Source organism: Mya arenaria, chromosome 1 (assembly GCF_026914265.1).
Source record: "Mya arenaria isolate MELC-2E11 chromosome 1, ASM2691426v1".
NCBI lineage: Eukaryota > Metazoa > Mollusca > Bivalvia > Myida > Myidae > Mya > Mya arenaria.
In genome coordinates this window covers 13,335,805-13,358,663 of record NC_069122.1, presented here as the reverse complement: position 1 = coordinate 13,358,663, position 22,859 = coordinate 13,335,805, and the positions used below count along the sequence as shown (strand labels likewise).

Genomic DNA, 22,859 nt, shown 5'->3' with positions numbered 1-22,859 from the left:
CCGTATATGTTTCTAAAAGCATTATAATGAAACTTGTATTTGATGTATGAGTTAGTGTTTTATATTTGAGTTTAATAAAATTAGGGTTTAAGCTTTATGAACCATCCTTTAGCCTAATGTCTATTGTTTAATGTACTCTGAGTGCAAACACTGTGTTTATATTTGGTGTGTTTCAATCTGAATAAACACCAATCAATCAACATTGACGAAAATCTAACAAATACAAAATTCGATAAATGAAATAGCTCAGGGTAGGATCCATGACTCGGTGCTAGAGGGGCGTAACTTAGGGACATAACCTTTTGACGTGCGCCCCTCCCTCAGAACGGAATTATATTTGGCTTAAAGTGTTGGCAGGGCGGTTATGGAGTACTCCCCCAATTTAACAATTTCTAGTCCGAAATGGTACATTTTGGGCGTATATTATTACTTGGACAATTCTTAAGGGGGGGGGGGGGGGCGGCGTTTGCGTCCCTCTTGGATCCGCTAGTGTATCATTTTATAATTCATGAGATGAGGAAGGATTATTAATATCAATAATCTTATAAATCTATATTTTATGAATATGCTGAACTTTAAACATCGCATCGTCTATATGATTATTTCCAACAACAGGTGGTGTTAATTAATTAGTTCATTGATGTAGCATATGAATATTCATGAAAATTTGACTATTGATCATCAATATCCCTTCGGCCAAGCAACAAGACAGTTCACGCAAGGTTAAAAGATGGAACGCCTATATTAAGGTTACACACCACCATTGTTATTCCCTATATAATTCAATGAAAAATTATAATTTTTAGACAACATTTAAAGGCATTTCGAGCGAATGCAGGCTATGATAACCACATATATTCTTAAAGTACAAGCTTTAAATTACCTTTTAAGCCAATAAAAAAGGGGGGGGGTCAAGTTATTCCTAAGAATAATCACTCCACTTGAAAAACAAACTCTAAAAATTGCACCGTCCGCCATGACAGATCTTCCAAAATGACCTTTCAACTATAGGGCAGCGGTTTATGCTTTAATCTCTACTCTAAATGATAAATCAAGCAAGAATAGATACTTAAGGTATAAAAGTTTCAGGAATAATGATAGTTTTGATTTACAGTGTATTGAGCATGTGAAATCATGTCTATCAATCATAAGAACTTTTTTTTTTTTGAGAATTTTCCACACAACGGAAGTACATATGACGTAATGGTGACGTCATTCCTTAAGGAACATGTGTTGCTGGCTGTAGGATGTTACTGTTGTATTGGTGTTTATATGTATACATGTATTGCTAAAATGGTTAAAAAGTAGGATGGTATCGCGACCTGTCAGTTTTAACAGTTTATTTACTATGGGAAGGATTTTTAACAGCGAGAGTTTCCTAAAATATATAAGGGGAATATGTGATTGCTTCACGGAAAATGAAACAACATTGTAAATATGGTTGTGACGCTGCATGTAAAATATCTCATTTCATTCGCGCAGTGTTAATTAACATTACGAGTTAAAGATTATTGCTTTCTGGATAACGAAAACCTGTGTTTTATCATTTGATTCAAGATTATACTACCAGTATCGTTAGCACGAATTTAAACTAGCAACAAGTAAAAATCTCCTTGTGCGTGTGTAGCTAGTAGTTTAGGTTAATTAACCCATTATTTAAACACGGATGAAAATCACGTTGAAGGGATTAACATGTATCATAATCCAGTTGAACGAAAAGTGGAATGTTTTGCGGAATACCTTAACAAGCATGATGACAGAAATGGCACTGTTCCGGAAGTCGCTTCGTTGTTACGGTAACGGTCTTAAAAGTTATTGCTTAAACTCTTTCTGTTTTGATAAGTTTAAGTTGACATAATTATTCTATTACACACTACATTATACAGTGCGTACGTTTTGAGAAATTGTTTTGTACTGTATACACACCATACTTTGTTCAAGTTTTTATATCAACAACATACGAACACCTTCATGCGTTATGCACCTGTCAATTGTAACCATGGACCCCCCGGTCCGGGGAACCTGCGGGGACTTTTACTTTCGGTCCAGCAAAGCTCGGGTAAAAATCCCGGTCTGCGGGGACGAGCTGCTGGTAAAATCTCTGCCAAATGCCCACGCACCGCAGGGGCCCTGATAAGGCCCATTGCCCGCTATTTTTGGCGCGATGACTAAACCACAGCATTTACCCGACACTGTGGGGCCACCTGAGAGGTAAAAACACGGCCCGTTTCCCCCCGCTACCCCCGGGATACCCCCGGACCTGGGAGGACCCGTGGTTACAACTGATTGGTACATTATTGTATATCGAGAGGTGTAAGGGAAAATGTTCTATCTGCTTGTTTATTTAATGTCACTTAGAACCTTTTCACATTCACCTCTTAACACAATGGGCAGTAACATCCATTTACACGCAGGTTAAGACAGTTTTATTATTCTTAGTTGAACGTTAAGATGTTTATATACGGATGTACGGGTGAGAGAAATGCGCAGAAATCTGTTTCCTGTAATTTCCCGATAACAAGAAGAAATTCTAAGTAAAATCACGGTTTATAAGTCCGTTGTAATATATACAAATACTAGCCAACTATCGATTGCTGGAACATAAATGAATAGGACCGAGTGTTTCGTAATCACTCCTATGTCATGACGGACGGTGACTTTAAAGTTATTCAGCTTATCTCTCGAGCGCAAGCATTATTGGGCGACTACTGAAATGAATTGCTATATTTTCATCCCCGCACGCCCCCTCTTTTTTCACCGCCCCTTAAATTTGTTGACTTTAATGAAAATAATGAACTATGATCTGTACTTGCGTACCGGTCCGGTACTGACCGGGACCGGCGTTTATTCATACCTACATGTATCATTTACCTGTAAAAATGGAAGAATGGTTACGATCGTGTTTATGGTCCGTCAAGAAATTCGCGTATATGGTCTCCTATGCAATAAAAAAGAGCATGAACACATATTCAATTGAACCAGTCTTCTAAGATAAATAAAAAATAAATAAGTCACCCCTCTCCCCGCTCTCATTTTTTAAAAAATGGATGAAATCTAGCATGTAAAACAGTGCACTGAATGTGTTTAATAGACGCTATAGGGATACTTACAGCCCCCCCCCCCAACCCACCCCGCTTTTGGAAAGGAGGTTAAGGCCTCCCCTCCAAAACCTTTTGGCTAATGTTAGTCTTTTAAATGCTAATTCTTGTGTATTTTAGCTGGCGATGTTAAAAGCGGCTGTCTCTGAACAACAATACCAAAATCTTCACGAAATTTTGCTACTATTCCAGCATTTGCTTTGAACATTTATAATTATTTTTGTTTGTATACACGAACTCTGGTCATAAAACATGCTATAGTGGTCGAAATTATATTTTGTCCTATGTTGATGGCACTATTTTTCAAATGGGCCATACGTTTATTTTGATGTATCAGCGGTTTTCCGATTTAAACACCAGCTGCACGAGGGCAATGAATACGAACAGTCGCAAGTCTAGTGGCAAAACTGCAAATGTTCATTTTACTCCAACTTTTTATTTGAGGTGTGATGATCAATTTTTGCTAATTTCCATTACCTTTCGAAATTATACCATCTTTCACACTATTTATGTTTGTAAAACGAATGGAATAAATTAAAACATGATTCTTAGTTATTTGTTATTTAATAATAGTGTTTGTCTGTGCGTGTGTGTCTAAAGTTTGACTTTGGAAACAAACCATAATTAGATGCATCCTATTAAATCATTTATTTTGGTAACCTTCTTAAACGTATTCTATGGGGAAATCCATGTATGTCTTGATAAGTTTTTAGGTTTGTTTAAAGTTATTCGCAAGTTTGTGCACAAAATGAAAACAAAAATAAGAATAAATGGACGGCTATAATATAGCTACAACTAACAACAGCCTGACCTTTACTTAATAACGTGTGTGAACACAATACTTTTATACCTAACAGAGATAATTTTATTCACGGTATGCTCGTATGATACAACATGAAAAGCAAGCTATTGTTAAGGTGGCAGTCGCGATGGCTACGAAATAAAACAATACTGATAATGCACCTGTCAATTGTAATCACGACCCCCCGAGTCCGGAGAATAGCGGGGACTTTGATTGTCGGTCAAGTCAAGCCCGGGTAAATTGCCCGTCCTGCGGGGACGAACTGCTGGTAAAATCCCCGCAAAATCCCCCACACCCATAGGACTCTAAGTAAGGTCAATTCACCCCGCTATTTTTGGCGCGAAGACAAAACACCGCATCCATCCGGCACTGCGAGGCCACCTGAAAGGTAAAAACACGGCCCATTTCCCCGGCTGTCCCCGGTATTCCACCGGACCTGGAGGAGGGGGAGAGGGGGCGTGGTTACAATCGACTGGTGCATAATATAAACATTCAGAAATTTATGCATACATTGTATAAAACAACATATTCAAATTCATAATTATTATACATAGATATACATACATTCTGTTCTGTATAATTATTATACATGGATATACATACATTGTGTTCTGTATAATTATTATACATGTATATACATACATTGTGTTCTGTATAATTATTATACATATATATACATACATTGTGTTCTGTATAATTATTATACATGTATATACATACATTGTGTTCTGTATAATTATTATACATGGATATACATACATTGTGTTCTGTATAATTATTATACATGTATGTACATACATTGTGTTCTGTATAATTATTCTAGACATTGTTTAAAATGAGACATTTCCTGTGCTAAAGTAAAAAGTATTGTAGTACAAGTAAACGAAAGTCTTCTGATTGTCAACGTGGATGTGGATTAAATATACATGTATACATGTAAACTATTGGATCAGTTTAGTTAACACTAATATACTGGAAGCAGGGAACCAACTCGGGTCAAGGGAGACAACCAGAGTGACCGTGAAAAAATGGCCTCCAATCATTAATGTCCCTTGGATTTAAGACTTGTATTTTTACATTAAAAAAGAAAGGTATAGGAATATTAAGTGTCACATGAGGTCTGAACCACTATGTTAATAATATATATATATGTATATACGCCTCAACATCGGTCTATAATAAGTATCTTTTTTGTGACATTCGAACAGATTCTACGGAAAAATAGGTAACACATTTTAAATTGGCGCGCTTTGACGCCGTACACGGCGTGAACGTCTCTGACGTCACATCCGGTCATTGTGTCTGTCAAATCCAAAATGGATGCGCCAATAATGTAAGGAATCATATTGTTTCACTTATTCTTAAAATGAAGGTCTGCACTTCAAATACTTTAAATGTGTTAAAGGGAATATGGGAAAATTAACCTTTATCTTGTTTAAAAATATGATGACGTCTACACATAATTCTCAGGAGTCGACGCGATTTTGGTAAACCTCGCTCTCGGTTAATTTGATTGGTCCATCGCCTATAATAAAAGTACGATTGACAATAGGCTATAGAGTCCAAGTAATCGTTCTTGAAGAGGTCGCAGTGTTGCAGTAAATGGACTACAGTTTTACAAAAAAGGGCATAAGGCGTCACAGAAAAGAAGGAAATATAATCTCAGACGTCGAATAAGTAAATAAACTCCAGATATGCAATCAAGCAATTCATTTCAGTGAAACAGTTCACCTAAATACTTTTCAATTCTGTATCCGTCTATTTTCAGGAATGATGCGCACCATAGTATGGTAGATTCCATGGAGACAGTGACGTTATCCTGGAAGAACGTTAACGTTCACGTCAACCCCGTAAACCGCGCGTGCTGCCGGGGTCCCGACCCTAGCGTAACCCCTAAACACGTTCTTCGTGACGGTACGTTGTTTTAGCATGAATAGCAACCCTTTATTTCAAATCTCATATAAAAATAAGAAGGGTGATTTAAAAAAAAGTATTCTGAAATTCCCTGTATGCCGTTATTTTCGGCGTTACTCCGGATTATTTGTTTTTGTCGAAAATGACGTCAATAGTTTTGTCCCAGCTACGACTGCGCTAACATATTTTTGTTATTGATTCAACGGATACCAATTGAGCCGCTATTTATAGACCATGCATGTTTATTCTCTGTTTCAGTGTAGCATGTTTATTCTCTGTTTCAGTGTACGGCATAATGAAGCCAGGAACTCACGTGGCCATTATCGGTGCCAGGTAAGTACCACGGCTATAACTTCTGTCAAGATCTGTCAACAAGTTCGTAGAGGGACTACCTTATTTGGTATCGAAAAACATCATCCATTATAGATGCACTCCCAAATAAGATTTACCACAATAAACACTTTGTTTTAACATGCCAAAAAGGATAAATAAATGTCATTGACAAAAACAATGATTCTCATGAAGGATTCCGAGTTTAATTTGAAAACAAATGTGCAGAAAACATGGTATTTCTACCTAATGAGACGATAGTAGATCACAGTAAATCCCGTAGCACTCACCAATCGTATAATACGTTTGCATTTTTAGCTATTAAATACACGGTTGCAATCTTGTTGTCAATGATTGATATTTTCCATAAATGCATTATTTATTAAGTAGTTAAAAGTTTAACACTCAAAATTTATGTTTGTTATACATGTGTTTGTATTGATTTTGAATAAGAGTGTCACTTTAAGACAAAATGAAAACAGTTTACATAAAGAAAACAGAATATGTTCCACTTTTCAGTGGTTCAGGAAAAACAACACTCCTGAATACCATCACACAACGTATAAACAGTCAGTCCTTGACGGCTTCCGGTGTTATAAGAGTTAACGGCGTCGACGTCGGTTCCGGCATTCGGAACATCTCGGCTTACGTTCAACAGGATGATCTATTTATAGCCACAATGACAGTTAAAGAACACTTGACCTTCAGGGTATGTGATGTAAAACAGTAAACAGTAACAGGCGCTATTTATTGATAGGTTATACATTTATTTCGTTCGATCAAGAGTATCTTTTAAATACGCTTTGGCGACTATAAATTATTTGCTAGGTTATCATCCCCGCCCGCCCCTCTTTTTTCCGCCGCCTTTTATTTTATGTTGACTCAAATATAAATATTTAGCTGGGCTCTTAATTTGCGTATCAGTCCGGTACTGGCCGGGAACGACGTTTATTCATACATACGGTGTCGATATTTAACATTCTTTATATTTTTATAGATCTGTGTCATTAAAGCGCTTTTTTATGAATCTACATTTGGGTATTTCAGGGGCTATTGCGGATGGAGAATGAGGTCTCGCGGTCGCGACGTCTGGAACGTGTGCAGGAAGTGATCAAGGAGCTTGGATTGACCAAGTGTCAGGACAACATGATTGGCGACCCCGGCCGCCTTAAGGGGATTTCCGGTGGGGAGATGCGACGCCTGTCATTTGCCTCCGAGGTAATTATGTTTTTATGGGATGGTTATAGTGTTGATGATATTTGTCGAAAGCCGGCTACAGGGTAACATTGCTAGCTTCCAGGGCCTTAAGAGCATTTCCGGCTGGGTAATATGTTACCTTTCATTTCCCTCCGAGGAGCTCATTTGATGTAAGAGGGGGCGTAACTTAGTGGGGTAATACTTATCTTTATTTATTGCGCCCTCCCTCATAACCGAAATTTATTTGGTTTGAAGTGTTGGTAATAACATTTTACCAATGTCTTATCCGAGAAGGTGCATTGTTGGCGTGTTTTATTGTCATTTATATCTACTATATTTGAAATAAAAAAATAAGCTTAGGCGATTTAAAGGGGTTTGGAGGGGGGGGGGGGCTGGTGACACCCTTCCTGTATCAGCTAATGGTTAAAAAAATATGTGTATGCGGAAACGTTCCGATCAATGCACTATTGACTATCCTGTAAGGCGATAGGGTATTTCCGGCGTAGAGATGCAAATGGTTTCGTTAACTTCAGAGTTTAGTCATTTTTGAGGGTTGAGTGTTTGTTGCGTCATGTTTTCTTTAATTTACACATTTTGCTTGGACAGTAACGTTGTACATGTATGAACACATCTTAATCAAACCCGAGTGAAATGGTCCCATTTTCTCGAAACTTCTTAAGTCCCCTATATCAGGATTAAGCTATGTTCACTTTGTGTTTTTTTCAATGATGAGGGTTATATTTAATTCTTATTATTAAGTTGTTATACTTAAGATAGGAATTATGAGGATGATATTCACAATAAACCATTTTTCATTTATCAAAATTCAATTTCAGTATGTGTTTTGGCTGATTGGGATAAGCTACTTAAGCCTGTTAAGCTTATGAAGTTTTGAGAAATTTGGTCATATTTTGACACAAACATTTTTATGCAAAATAAGAGTAATACAATTTACCAATCAGCCAACGATAAAACAATTGCCTAAAAGTGATATCGATTCTTTTTTTACAGTTTCTGACTAACCCACCTCTTCTGTTTTGTGACGAGCCGACTTCCGGTTTGGATTCGTTCATGGCGGAAAAAATTGTGCAGACCCTTAAAGGCATGGCGGACAAAGGAAAGACCATCGTCTGCACAATTCATCAACCTTCATCCGAGGTGTTTGCGCTGTTTGACCAGTAAGTAATACGCTTGTGGCTATTTGTCTGCACAATTCATCAACCCTCATCCGAGGTGTTTGTGCTGTTTGACCAGTAAGTAATACGCTTGTGGTTATTAGCTGCACAATTCCTCAACCCACATCTGAGGTGTTTGCACTGTTTGACCAGTTAGTAATACGCGTGTGGTTATGTGTCTGCACAATTCATCAACCCTCATCTGAGGTGTTTACGCTGTTTGACTAGAAATGAATACGCTTGTGGTTGTCTGTCTGCACAATTCATCAACCCTAATCAGAGATGTTCGTGCTGTTTGACCAGTAAGTAATTCGCGTATGGTAGGCTGTTTTTACCATTTATCAACCCTAATCTGAGATGTTCATGCTGTTTAACGATTAAGTAATTCGCGTATGGTATGCTGTCTTTACCATCTATCAACCCTCACCTGAATTGTTCATGCTGTTTGACCAGTAAGTAATTCGCGTATGGTAGGCTGTCTTTACCATCTATCAACCCTCATCTGAGGTGTTCATGCTGTTTGACCAGTAAGTAATTTGCGTATAGTAGGCTGTCTTTACCATTTATCAACCCTCATCTGGGGTGTTCATTATGTTTGACCAGTAAGTAATTCGCGTATGATAGGCTGTCTTTACCATCTATCAACCCTCATCTGAGATGTTCGTGCTGTTTGACCAGTAAGTAATTCGCGTATGGTAGGCTGTCTTTACCATCTATCAACCCTCATCTGAGGTGTTCATGCTGTTTGACCAGTAAGTAATTCGCGTATGGTAGGCTGTCTTTACCATCTATCAACCCTCATCTGAGGTGTTAATGCTGTTTGACCAGTACTTATACTCTTGAGGTAATCTGTCTGCACACTTGATCAACCCTTATCTGAGATGTTCTTGCTGTTTGACCAGAACGTAATACGCGTATGGTAGGCTGTTTGCACCATTTATCAACTTTTATCTGAAATTTTGATGCTGTTTGACCATTAAGTAATACAAGTTTGGTTAGGCTGTCTGCACTATTTATCAACCCTAATATGAGATGTTCACGCTGATTGGCCAGTTAGTCATTCGCGTATGGTAGGCTGTCTGCACCATTTATCAACCCCCATCTGAGATGTTTGAGTTGTTTGACCACTTAGTAATACGCCTACCATCCCCTTCAGTACCTTAAGTACTTTGATTTCAACATACCCATGTTGTTGCTAACCGTCTCTCGCAGTACTTTCAGCACTTTGATTTCAAGATGTCCATGTTGTTTTAACCGTCCCTCGCAGTACCTTCAGCACTTTGATTTCAACATGCCCTTGTGCTCTCAGCTTGTTTCCACCCGTCCCCTGCAGTATCTTCAGTATTTTCAACATATCCGTATTGTACTTTCAGCTTGCTGATAATGGCTGAAGGCCGGGTGGCGTTTATGGGAGAAATGAAACATGCATTAGAGGTCTTCAAACGGTAAGAAATTGAATACAGTGGAACCCCGTTGGCTCGAACTCCCCGGGACCTGCGAAAATAACTCGAGCCTCGGAAATTTTGAGCAAAGCGGGAATGCTTACATTCAGTATAAAGAAATTGGTCTTTTTCATCCAGTTCGAGCTAACGAGGATTTCGTGCCAAGCGAGTTCGAGCCAACAGGCTTCGAATGTATTTGCATCACAGATTATGATCATGAAGCATAAGTTGCACATCCAGAAATGAGCTATTTATAGAGAAACATTATAAACAGAATGAGTAAGATTAATGAATTGTTACTTCACTAAGAGAATTATAAAATGCGCTACTAGATTCAGTGGGTCATGTTATGCCCGACGTCGCATGATGGCAACTTCTTATACAGATGTTCGCACACTCATTATGAATTTATATTTTAAAATTTGAAATAAGCAGAATATATTTTTTGAATTTCGGTGTAAGGTCGAAATGTATTTCATTGAATTATCACAGAAAGTAAAATCTGTGACGTCATTCTGGTGACGTCATTTCAGATGTGTCCCACCCGGCGGATAGAACGCTATAATACTTTAATCAAGCAAAGCGAAGACCAATTTCTAAAAGAGCAGTGAGAATATAAAAGATGATATTTTCAGTGAAATTGTATGATATTTCACCGTAAAACATAACAGTGATAATTAATGATGTATACATGTACTTCTACCTTCTTCCAGGTCCGGATTCCCGTGTCCAGTAAACTTCAACCCCGCAGATTTCTACATCCACACGATGGCTGTAATTCCAGGCAAGGAAACAGCATGTAAAGCGCAAATCGAGGTAGGCCTATCAGTTCGAGTCAAGTTTTATGGGTATAAAATGAATATATATATATTTATTAAATGCTTTCCGGTGGCTTATAGAGATTTATCAGTGAAATAAAATTGATATTTCACTGTTTCAAATATTGAATATCAAATTGATATTTTTCACTGTTTTGGAAATTTAGCCTGCTCTCAGTTTAAAATCAAATGTCAGCCCGCACAGGGCTGGGACACAATTTCAACAACTTTATTTCCGAAATGACATTTTACGTGCGCACAATCTTTTCCATAACATTTTGATTTTCGACCTGTTGCACGAAAACGATATTTATTATTTACCACGTTATCGTTCAAATTGTGACATTTTATGTAAAACTGATATTCATTTTCTATATCATTTTTAGTCCATATGCGACAAGTTCCAGTCCTCAGATGAAAGCAATACTATGCTTACTGATATCAAGCGTATAGGTGAAAACCCCAAGGAAACTGGCATCATCGTAAGTACATTGAAATTATCATATTACAATCGAGTCCCATTGGCTCGAACTCCCAGGAACCGCGTAAATACCTTGAGCCTCGGATATTCGAGCCAAGCGGGATTGAGAAAACATTTAAAGTGACACTCTTATTCAAAATCATTACATACACATGTATATCAAACATAAAATTTATCGAGCCTTGGAAAATTCGAGTCAAGCGGATATGCTTACCTTCAGTGTATAGAAATCAGTCCTTTACATCCAGTTCTATCCAACGAAGATTTCGAGCTAAGCGAGTTCGAGCCAACGGGGTTCGACTGTAGATTTATTAATAAATATTTCATCTTATTATAGACTACGTTGTTAACTTAAAATCAGTTCTAAACAATCTGCCCAATGTCATGCAATATTGAAAGTGAATCACTCAAGAGAAGCTGATTTACGACTTACAGATTTGCACATTTAAAGCTGCACTCACACAGTTAAAACGTTTTGACAGCTTTTTTATTTTTTGTCTTGGAACGAGTAAATTTTTGCGAAAATCCATGGAAACCAGTTATATCAGACTGCTGACAAAACAAATAGATCGCAGATTTTTCAATTTAAGTTAAAAAAAATGATGATTTATGCATTTTGCTTAAACGCTTAGTAACGGTTTAAGCCATAAAACATTAATATCCGAACAGAAATATGAAAAAATACGATCTGAATTTTTGTAAGCAATCTGATATCATTTGTTTCCAAATATTTACGCAAAAATTTGCTCTTTCCAAGACAAAAAAATAAAAAAGTTGTAAAAAATGGTATATCTATGAGAGTGCAGCTTTAAAAAATCCCAAACACATGTCCGCTCAACTGTTCATCAAATATTTATAAACTCTATATTTTATGCGTTTTTTGTTTGTTTTGAATTCCAGTTTGACGAAGCGTTTTCCAACACCTCGCGATATGAAGCCAGTTTTCTCACCCAGTTTCGCGCAGTGTTTGCGCGCTCCTGGAAGACCATGATCAGAGAACCTATGGTGGTCAGAGTCAGAGTCGCTCAAACGCTTGTGAGAATTTAGTATTTGAAAAACACTTGGATATGGCTTAATTCAAATTATAGAAATTATACGAGTTGGACAACAGAGTACTCTGTATTATGTTTAATATGAAGCAGTACCAAAAAGTGTATGATGATTATAACAACGATTATACTTGATGATGATGATGATGATGATGATGATGATGATGATGATGATGATGATGATGATGGTTGTGGTAGTGGTAGTGGTGATGGTGATTGTGATGGTGATGCTGCTGCTGCTGCTGCTGCTGCTGCTGCTGCTGCTGCTGCTGCTGATGATGATGATGATGATGATGATGATGATGATGATGATAATGTGTTTCCGGTTCAGATAGAAAAATGCGACCCGAGGGCACGCGCGTAACCCGGTAACGAGACTAGCCGCGTTACCGGCCACGCAGCGGGCCCTAGGGTAGGAATTTTCGATTAGTTTTTCCAGTTAAACATCAATCAAGAAGATGTCATGATCATCAAATTGAATATCTTCTCATTTCACAGATGTTGGGGCTGAACTTGGGCGTGATCTATCTACAGTTGGACATCAATCAAGAAGGAATTATGAACATCAATTTTAATATCTTCTCATTTCACTTGCAGATGTTGGGGTTGATATTGGGCGTGATCCATCTACAGTTGGACGTCAATCAAGAAGGCGTTATGAACATCAATTTTAATATCTTCTCATTTCACTTGCAGATGTTGGGGTTGATATTGGGCGTGATCCATCTACAGTTGGACATCAATCAAGAAGGCGTTATGAACATCAATTTTAATATCTTCTCATTTCACTTGCAGATGTTGGGGTTGATATTGGGCGTGATCCATCTACAGTTGGACGTCAATCAAGAAGGCGTTATGAACATCAATTTTAATATCTTCTCATTTCACTTGCAGATGTTGGGGTTGATATTGGGCGTGATCCATCTACAGTTGGACATCAATCAAGAAGGCGTTATGAACATCAATTTTAATATCTTCTCATTTCACTTGCAGATGTTGGGGTTGATATTGGGCGTGATCCATCTACAGTTGGACATCAATCAAGAAGGCGTTATGAACATCAATTTTAATATCTTCTCATTTCACTTGCAGATGTTGGGGTTGATATTGGGCGTGATCTATCTACAGTTGGACATCAATCAAGAAGGCGTTATGAACATCAATTTTAATATCTTCTCATTTCACTTGCAGATGTTGGGGTTGATATTGGGCGTGATCCATCTACAGTTGGACATCAATCAAGAAGGCGTTATGAACATCAATTTTAATATCTTCTCATTTCACTTGCAGATGTTGGGGTTGATATTGGGCGTGATCCATCTACAGTTGGACGTCAATCAAGAAGGCGTTATGAACATCAATTTTAATATATTCTCATTTCACTTGCAGATGTTGGGGTTGATCTTGGGCGTGATCCATCTACAGTTGGACGTCAATCAAGAAGGCGTTATGAACATCAATTTTAATATCTTCTCATTTCACTTGTAGATGTTGGGGTTGATATTGGGCGTGATCTATCTACAGTTGGACATCAATCAAGAAGGCGTTATGAACATCAACGGTGTCCTTTTCCTGATGCTTACCAACATGACTTTCTCCAACGTTTTCGGCGTTCTCAAAGTAAGTGTGATTCTGCTTATTTTAAAAAAAATATTAAATCTAAAACTTTTTCTCGCATATATCATATTTGATTTTTTTTTTTTCATCCGATGGTTTGAAGAGATTGATTAGCGAAATGAAATTGATATTTCACTCCAACAAACAGTGAAAATATCACTTTGATATTTTTCACTGTTTTGAAATTCTAGCCCGCTTTCGGTTCCAAATCAAACGTCAGCCCGCACAGGGCTGGGACATAATTTCGACGTATTTTTCGAAAGGCGTTTAGTACGCATACACAATGACGCGTTTTATATCTAAAAGGTGTAAATAATCCAATTTTATCTCAGATTTAAGGTATATAATAAAAAAAATTTTTTTTGGTGTCCGTGTGAGATAGTAATATATTTCACCTCGTGAACACCAAAAGTGAATATTTCACTCGTTGCATATATCATATTGTGTTCTGTTTGTTTTAAAGATACACTTTTACTCGCAAATAAGATTTACCACAAGTAATACAATTGTTTTAATTTACCTAAAAGGATGAATAAATGTCGATGACAATGGTTCTTATGAAGGCTATCGAGTTTAATTTGAAAGGAATGTGCAGAACACACGCTATTTTTACCTTATGATACGATAGAAGATGACAGTAAATATTTTAGCATTCACCAATCAATTAATATTGTTGCGTTTTCAGCTATTAAATACAAGGTTAAAATCTTGTTAACAGTAATTGATATTTTCCATAAATGCATTATTAAGTAAGTAGTTAAAGGTTTATCACTGAAATTTTATGTTTGATATACATGTGTATGTAATGATTTTGGATAAGAGTGTCACTTTAAATGTTTTCTCAATCCCGCTTGGCTCGAATATCCGAGGCTCGAGGTATTTTCGCCGGTCCCTTGGAGTTCGAGCCAACGAGGTTCGACTGTAACCATAAATGTTATATAAAGCATTTTTGTTTTGTTTTATACTTCGTTATTAAATTTGCTGCAGTGATTTTAAATCAATAAATTCATGTTAACCCCTTTTCAGTCGTTTCCACTTGAGATGCCGATTTTCCTGCGAGAATATGGTATCGGACTCTACCGTGTGGACATCTACTTCCTCTGCAAAACTTTCTCGGAGGTGAGCGACAAATAAAGTATTGTACATAGTTCAAAGTTCAAGGAGATAAAAAACCTATTTAAGCCTTTTATAAGTGACCCACCCTATCCGTGTATAGGAATCTGTATTGCCCTCTGCTGAGAGACTGACTCTATAACTGGTCAACGGATTCCTTACTAAGTTGAAATGAGCGACTGGTTAATTTTGCACAATTAACATACAGTCAAAACACACTTTGTCAAACTCTGTTATCTCGATGTTTCATGTATGTCGAACCTTTTTCGAATGTATTGGCGTAATATTTCGGTTATATCGAATGTTTCTTTAGTGAAACGACCCCAGCTCCTTATATTGCTCAACTAATTTTGTTGTTGTCTGTTTTCAGTTGCCGTCGTTCATCTTTATACCGATGATATTTTGTGCTATAACGTACTGGATGGTTGGTAAGACACGTTGAGTTTCTATGTTGTGGGTCGTATGGTTAGCGCAGTGGTTAGCGCACTCGCTTCCCACCAAGGCGATTCACGGCCTGGTCGCATATGAGTTTGGTTTGTGGTCACCAAGCGTCACAAGTGGGTTTCCTCCGGGTACCTCGAATTATCCCATTCGGAACACCTCGGCCATTTCACAGCGAAAATATCCTTGGATGTCTATGAACGGTTTACAATATCAGAAATCTTTATATACAAGTACGCAGCAAGTAGATCGCGTAGTAATTTAAAGTTAGCGGTTAAACTTAAAAACTTGGGAATCTTAATTATTTTATGCACTAATACAATTCACTGGCAATCAGTTGAATCTTAGATAAACAAAATATACGTTAAAACACTACAATTAATTAATACTTTAATTTTACATTTTACGAACTACTTCTACTGATGTACCGACATACATCCGAGGTTGTTTTTGATGGAAAATGACCGAGAAGTTCCGTATGCTTGATTCACTCACAACACAAGACCACAGTTTCGCGCTAAATCGCAATTTGCCGAATTTGAGAGATCAAAGCGAACGCCCTAAATACGGTGACATCACTTTAAAGCTGCACTATCACAGTTTTACCGTTTTTACACCTTTTTATTTTTGGTTTTGGAATGAGCCACTTTTCCTTCAATATCAGACTGCTGACATAAAGATCAGATCACTGTTATTGATATTTACGTTTGAAAATTAATGAGTTATGGCTAAAAGCGGTACATTTAAGAAAAATGCATATAAAAACATCATTCACATAAATATCGAAACTTGCTTTCTGATGTTTTGTCAGCAGTCTTAAATCACTGATTACCATTCCGCAAAATGGGATCGTTCTAAGAAAAATAAATAATACAAGTTGTCAAAATGTTCAATCTGTGAGATTGCAGCTTTAAAAATAATTGTGTGATTTCTATTTAAGGTCTTTATTCGTCCTTCGAGGCGTTCTGTGTGTTTACGGGTGTTCTCCTCTTGGTCGCCAACATTGCTGTGTCTTTCGGTGAGTAATGTTTGTGTTATTGATTGTTAACATACATGAACGGTGAATAATGTTTACATCGCTTAAACACATACTATTGTGCTTAGGATTTATTTTTCATATAATGGTGTTTCCTTTGTTGTTGTTTTTTTTGTAATAAGCGCATCTGTTTTTCGATAAAAAAAAACATCGAGGATTTATGATTTCCTTGGTGTTCTCGTCGTCGTCTAGCAAACAACCTGGCCATTGCTCAAATGCCGTTTAAACGAAACTTATCACCCATCCTACCATTGATAATATAAACATTTCTAGCAAGGCACACACCTCTGACTTAAGTTACTGTTTACCCCCCCCCCCCGCACAGTTATACGCACAGTTCATAAAAAAACTACAGATTAACGTTTGCTTTTCACTAAGATGCGCTCCTTTTCACAGTATTCTTCTCGTACCACTTGCTTGTTAGCGCATGACTGCAATATCTTTGCGGCGGCCAACTCTGTTACCACGGCACTGGCTAAAGCTTCCCCTCTTGTGTTTTCTCCCCTCTCTATTTATAACACTATGTTTTCACTTTTACACTTTCACTTTTTTATTTTAGTTTTCCCACTCTATTTATTATACTGTCATCTCTCCTCAACAGGTTATATTGTGTATGCGGCGGCCAACTCTGTAACTACAGCTCTGGCTATAGCTCCGCCTTTTTTTTCTTTTTTCTTTTAGTTTTCCCACTCTATTTATTACACTGTAATCTCTCCTCTACAGGTTATATTGTGTATGAGGCGGCCAACTCTGTAACCATGGCTATGGCTATAGCTTCGCCCCTTATGAATCCCCTCACAGTTCCCTCTCTATTTATAACACTGTCATTTCTCCTCTACAGGCTACATTGGGTCAGCGGCGGCCAACTCTGTAACCACAGCCACAGCTTTGGCTATAGCTTCGCCCCTTATGAATCCCCTCATTGTTCCCTCTCTATTTATCACACTGTCATCTCTCCTTTACAGGCTACATTGTGTCAGCGGCGGCCAATTCTGTAACCACGGCTCTGGCTATTTCCCCGCCTCTCATGATTCCGCTAATGATGTTCGGAGGATTCTTCTTAAACTCCGAGTGGGTATATTTTGATATTATCGGACGGCAAATGGCAACTGTAGCATTTACCAACAATCATGAACCTGTTGTCAATAATATTCTGATTGACCATTTTGATAAGTAAGATATTATATTCCAATTATGATAAAAATTACTTTGAAAATTACCCTGCAAATGCCTTTAGTACATCTTTGTTGCGTAAGACATGTGTGTTTATTCCACGTGATAAATTACGTCATTAATACTATGTCGGAAGGCAGCATTTTGCTTCGAATGAAGACTTTAAACAAAGACTACTTTTCTTGTTCCCACCATTTTAAACGAAGCATAGGGCAGTCTATGTCCATTGAAGAGCCCCGCATTCGTTTCATTATTGGTGTCAAACTGAATTGATGACGTCATCAAATTATTATCAAACACGGTGTCTTTAAAAAAAACGGAACACTGTTAAAAGATGTTTACGTTTCAAAACAACAATATATTTCCGTCTTTATTAAAGGCAGTAATAGCGAAATAGTATGCAGTCAAAGCGAAAATGCTCTTTTTCTCTGGCGTAAAATTTGTGACCTGGTGCTGTACACTCTGGCATAGACGTTCTTCGGGGGCGTCCACAGATGTTTACGCCCTCGAAAAAGTGTATTACCCCTATGTTGTATAGTACTTTATTTCTTTCAGTTCCATCCCGGTATATTTCATCTGGTTAGAGTACCTGTCCTGGTTTAAATACGCCAACGAAGTTCTTGCCGTTATCAGTGGCAAAACATCGACAGTATTGGTGAGTGTAAGCAGTAACTAACATACTCTAAACGCCCTTGTTGACCAATGGCAGAACATCGACATTATTGGTGAGTGTAAGCAGTAACTAACATGCTCTAAACGCCCTTGTTAACCAATGGCAGAACATCGACAGTATTGGTGAGTGTAAGCAGTAACTAACATGCTCTTAACGCCCTTGATAACCAATGGCAGAACATCGACATTATTGGTGAGTGTAAGCAGTAACTAACATGCTCTTAACGCCCTTGATAACCAATGGCAGAACATCGACATTATTGGTGAGTGTAAGCAGTAACTAACATGCTCTTAACTCCCTTGTTAACCAATGGCAGAACATCGACATTATTGGTGAGTGTAAGCAGTAACTAACATACTCTAAACGCCCTTGATAACCAATGGCAGAACATCGACAGTATTGGTGAGTGTAAGCAGTAACTAACATACTCTAAACGCCCTTGATAACCAATGGCAGAACATCGACAGTATTGGTGAGTGTAAGCAGTAACTAACATGCTCTTAACGCTCTTGTGAACCAATGGCAGAACATCGACAGTATTGGTGAGTGTAAGCAGTAACTAACATGCTCTAAACGCCCTTGTTAACCAATGGCGGAACATCGACATTATTGGTGAGTGTAAGCAGTAACTAACATGCTCTTAACGCTCTTGTTAACCAATGTCAGAACATCGACATTATTGGTGAGTGTAAGCAGTAACTAACATGCTCTAAACGCTCTTGTGAACCAATGGCAGAACATCGACAGTATTGGTGAGTGTAAGCAGTAACTAACATGCTCTAAACGCCCTTGTTAACCAATGGCAGAACATCGACAGTATTGGTGAGTGTAAGCAGTAACTAACATGCTCTAAACGCCCTTGTTAACCAATGGCAGAACATCGACAGTATTGGTGAGTGTAAGCAGTAACTAACATGCTCTAAACGCTCTTGTGAACCAATGTAAGAACATCGACAGTATTGGTCAGTGTAAGCAGTAACTAACATGCTCTAGACGCTCTTGTGAACCTATGGCAGAACATCGACAGTATTGGTGAGTGTAAGCAGTAACTAACATGCTCTAAACGCTCTTGTGAACCAATGGCAGAACATCGACAGTATTGGTGAGTGTAAGCAGTAACTAACATGCTCTAAACGCCCCTGTGAACCAATGGCAGAACATCGTTAGTATTGGTGAGTGTAAGCAGTAACTAATATGCACTAAACGCCCTTGTTGACCAATGGTAGAACATCGACAGTATTGGTGAGTGTAAACAGTAACTATCATGCTCTAAACGCTCTTGTTGACCAATGGCAGAACATCGACAGCATTGGTGAGTGTAAGCAGTAACTATCATGCTCTAAACGCTCTTGTTGACCAATGGCAGAACATCGACAGCATTGGTGAGTGTAAGCAGTAACTAAAATGCTCTAAACGCCCTTGTTGACCAATGGCAGAACATCGACAGTATTGGTGAGTGTAAGCAGTAACTAAAATGCTCTAAACGCCCTTGTTGACCAATGGCAGAACATCGACAGTATTGGTGAGTGTAAGCAGTAACTAACATGCTCTAAACGCTCTTGTGAACCAATGGCAGAACATCGACATTATTGGTGAGTGTAAGCAGTAACTAACATGCTCTAAAAGCCCCTGTGAACCAATGGCAGAACATCGTTAGTATTGGTGAGTGTACGCAGTAACTAATATGCACTAAACGCCCTTGTTGACCAATGGTAGAACATCGACAGTATTGGTGAGTGTAAACAGTAACTATCATGCTCTAAACGCTCTTGTTGACCAATGGCAGAACATCGACAGCATTGGTGAGTGTAAGCAGTAACTATCATGCTCTAAACGCTCTTGTTGACCAATGGCAGAACATCGACAGCATTGGTGAGTGTAAGCAGTAACTAAAATGCTCTAAACGCCCTTGTTGACCAATGGCAGAACATCGACAGTATTGGTGAGTGTAAGCAGTAACTAAAATGCTCTAAACGCCCTTGTTAACCAATGGCAGAACATCGACAGTATTGGTGAGTGTAAGCAGTACCTTACATGCACTAAACGCCCTTGTTGCCCAATGGCAGAACATCGACAGTATTGGTGAGTGTAAGCAGTACCTTACATGCACTAAACGCCCTTGTTGCCCAATGGCAGAACATCGACAGTATTGGTGAGTGTAAGCAGTAACTAACATACTCTAAACGCCCTTGTTGACCGATGGCAGAACATCGACATTATTGGTGAGTGTAAGCAGTAACTAACATACTCTAAACGCCCTTGTTGACCGATGGCAGAACATTGACAGCATTTGTGAGTGTAAGCAGTAACTAACATGTTCTTAACGCCCTTTGCTTTGGTATTTTGTTTTAATATCTCTTAGTGTATTCAATGTTTATGCTTGATACAATTCATAGATACAAAAAGAGTATTTCAGAACTAGTACGGAATTATCCTAGAACAATAAAACTTGTTGTTCAATTTTTTAACCATTTTTTCTAGAATGTTCTAGCAACGGCAACAACACAAAATGCCTGTACAAGGACGGCGACTCGGTTCTGAGCTATCTCAACTATGACCAGGTGAGCACCCTGTGTTTATTCCTGCTTGATGGTCATTTAATGCACCAGTCAATTGAAACCAAGGCCCCCAGGTCCTGGGGTATACCGGGAAAACCCGGGGAAATGGGCCGTATTTTTACCTTCCGGTGTCTTTGCGCCAAAAAATAGCGGGGGATAGGCCTTACATGGGGTCCCTGGGTGCGGGGGCATTTGGCGGGGATTTTACCAGCAGTTCGGTTCCACAGGGCGCAGATTTTACCCGGGATTGGCTGGACGGAAAGTCAAAGTCTCCGCTATTCCCTGGACCTGAGGACGGTGGTTACAATTGACTGGTGCATAAAAATTACATAAATTGATTCTGTTTTAAATTACCTGAACTTTGATCTTGAAATTTCCAGAGTTTGATATATTAGGGTATATTTTAAAACGATTTATTTTATAATAACGTTATACTTAATGGTGATTTTATATTTAATCCATCTCAATGTTTTCATGGTAAATTCCTGCGTTTTAGTCAACGCGAACTGCTAAAACAATGATGTGATGATCTTGAATTAAATCACAATTTATTTTAGTATCTGGATAAAACAAAATTTTGACAACTAATGGCGCTAACTGTTAATATAATATATAAATTAACTTAATTTTTTTTTCAACTTTAAAATTTGAAAAAAAATCAAATAAATTTGTTCTTACAACTCTTTTATTTGTTTCTCCCCGAAAGGACAACGTCTTGCTGGACGTCAGCCTTCTTTGTGCAATGCTGGTGGCTTACAGAATCATCGCTTTCATCATTTTGTTTGCCAAAGCCCGCAGTTCCAAGGGTTAGCTCATCTTTACCCTTTGGGGTGAGCCGTTGAGCTTATTTACCTCGGTTTGACCAATTTTCCAAGCAACAAGTTCTGTAACAACAGCTACAACTGGTCTACCGAACCTCCAATCACTGACTGTGTGCGTTCCCTTAGGAACTCCAAGGATGTTTTTGATTGGACAAGACAAAGACTAGAGAGCACGTGTAAACAGAGACGAACTGTTATTGGTCGATATACTTTGACCGGAAAAAAATCAGACATTTTCATGAAATACATTTAAAACATTAAGTTGTATTTTTATGGCAATTAATATCGTGTTTAGTTTAAACATATTTTATTCATCATCGTATACACACATATAATAAAGACATGTACAATCTAGAAAAGGATTAGAACGAAAGATAAATACATCCTAAAATGTTCTTCTCCAAACCTTAGCAAAAGTACATATTTAATGACGGACATTTCTACAGCTTTCAATGAAGATGACATAATGATATTGATATTGTTAAATTGAAATCATGGCAGTGTTAAACCTGATTTGGCTTTATTTAATATTATTAAATATTTGAAGATTTTTACAGACAAGACAGTAGCTAAAAGTTAAACATTTTGTGTGATTAACAATGCTGTAGTAAGCTTAGTTTATTTTCACCAATCGAATACAAAAGTCGTTAATTCTGTTTGAGAAGAGAATAAGAAGGTACAAGAGGATAAGAGAGAAGAAAGAGGGTAGGGTGGTTGGTTTTAATCAATTACTTCCTGTGCTTATTCTTCACTGAGCCCTGATTGGTAGTGCTAAATATCACATGTTTACAGAATATGAGACAATCCTGGGTGGGGTTAGTTATTAGAAGTAGGAAGTGACTGTCACTGGGTATCGAATCTTTTTGTCATTTGAATAAAGAGGTGAACTGTGTCTTATTTTTTTCTTCTGTTAGGGCAGACTGTCAACGTATAATAAATTGAGAAGCGTTACGTCAGTCAAAGCCTCCACAGAATTAAGCAGAAGTCTCCTTTGGTCAGTATAAAGGGACAGATAAGAAGATAATGATACGTTGTTTCCTGAACTCCACACGCACAGATGGATAGGGAACACTATTTTTAACAAAAAGGTGATGGTTCAATGAACTGCATTCGAATCGTAA

The 22,859-nt window shown here is 38.0% G+C and overlaps 1 protein-coding gene across 1 annotated transcript in view; it reads left to right on the top strand.

Annotated features, from left to right (window-relative positions):
- Positions 1-22,285, top strand: part of LOC128229569 (protein white-like) — a 249,223-nt gene extending 226,938 nt beyond the window's left edge. The window contains exons 2-18 of the mRNA XM_052941352.1: positions 5,669-5,814; positions 6,099-6,147; positions 6,664-6,853; positions 7,192-7,362; positions 8,353-8,519; positions 9,890-9,961; positions 10,672-10,774; positions 11,163-11,258; positions 12,158-12,292; positions 13,795-13,926; positions 14,950-15,042; positions 15,407-15,464; positions 16,418-16,495; positions 17,479-17,584; positions 18,242-18,341; positions 20,841-20,920; positions 21,624-22,285. Coding sequence (XP_052797312.1) covers positions 5,669-5,814; positions 6,099-6,147; positions 6,664-6,853; positions 7,192-7,362; positions 8,353-8,519; positions 9,890-9,961; positions 10,672-10,774; positions 11,163-11,258; positions 12,158-12,292; positions 13,795-13,926; positions 14,950-15,042; positions 15,407-15,464; positions 16,418-16,495; positions 17,479-17,584; positions 18,242-18,341; positions 20,841-20,900 — 1,756 coding nt within the window. The 3' untranslated portion in view covers positions 20,901-20,920; positions 21,624-22,285. The remainder of the gene's footprint in view (positions 1-5,668; positions 5,815-6,098; positions 6,148-6,663; positions 6,854-7,191; positions 7,363-8,352; positions 8,520-9,889; positions 9,962-10,671; positions 10,775-11,162; positions 11,259-12,157; positions 12,293-13,794; positions 13,927-14,949; positions 15,043-15,406; positions 15,465-16,417; positions 16,496-17,478; positions 17,585-18,241; positions 18,342-20,840; positions 20,921-21,623) is intronic.
- The last annotated feature ends 574 nt before the right edge of the window (positions 22,286-22,859 follow it).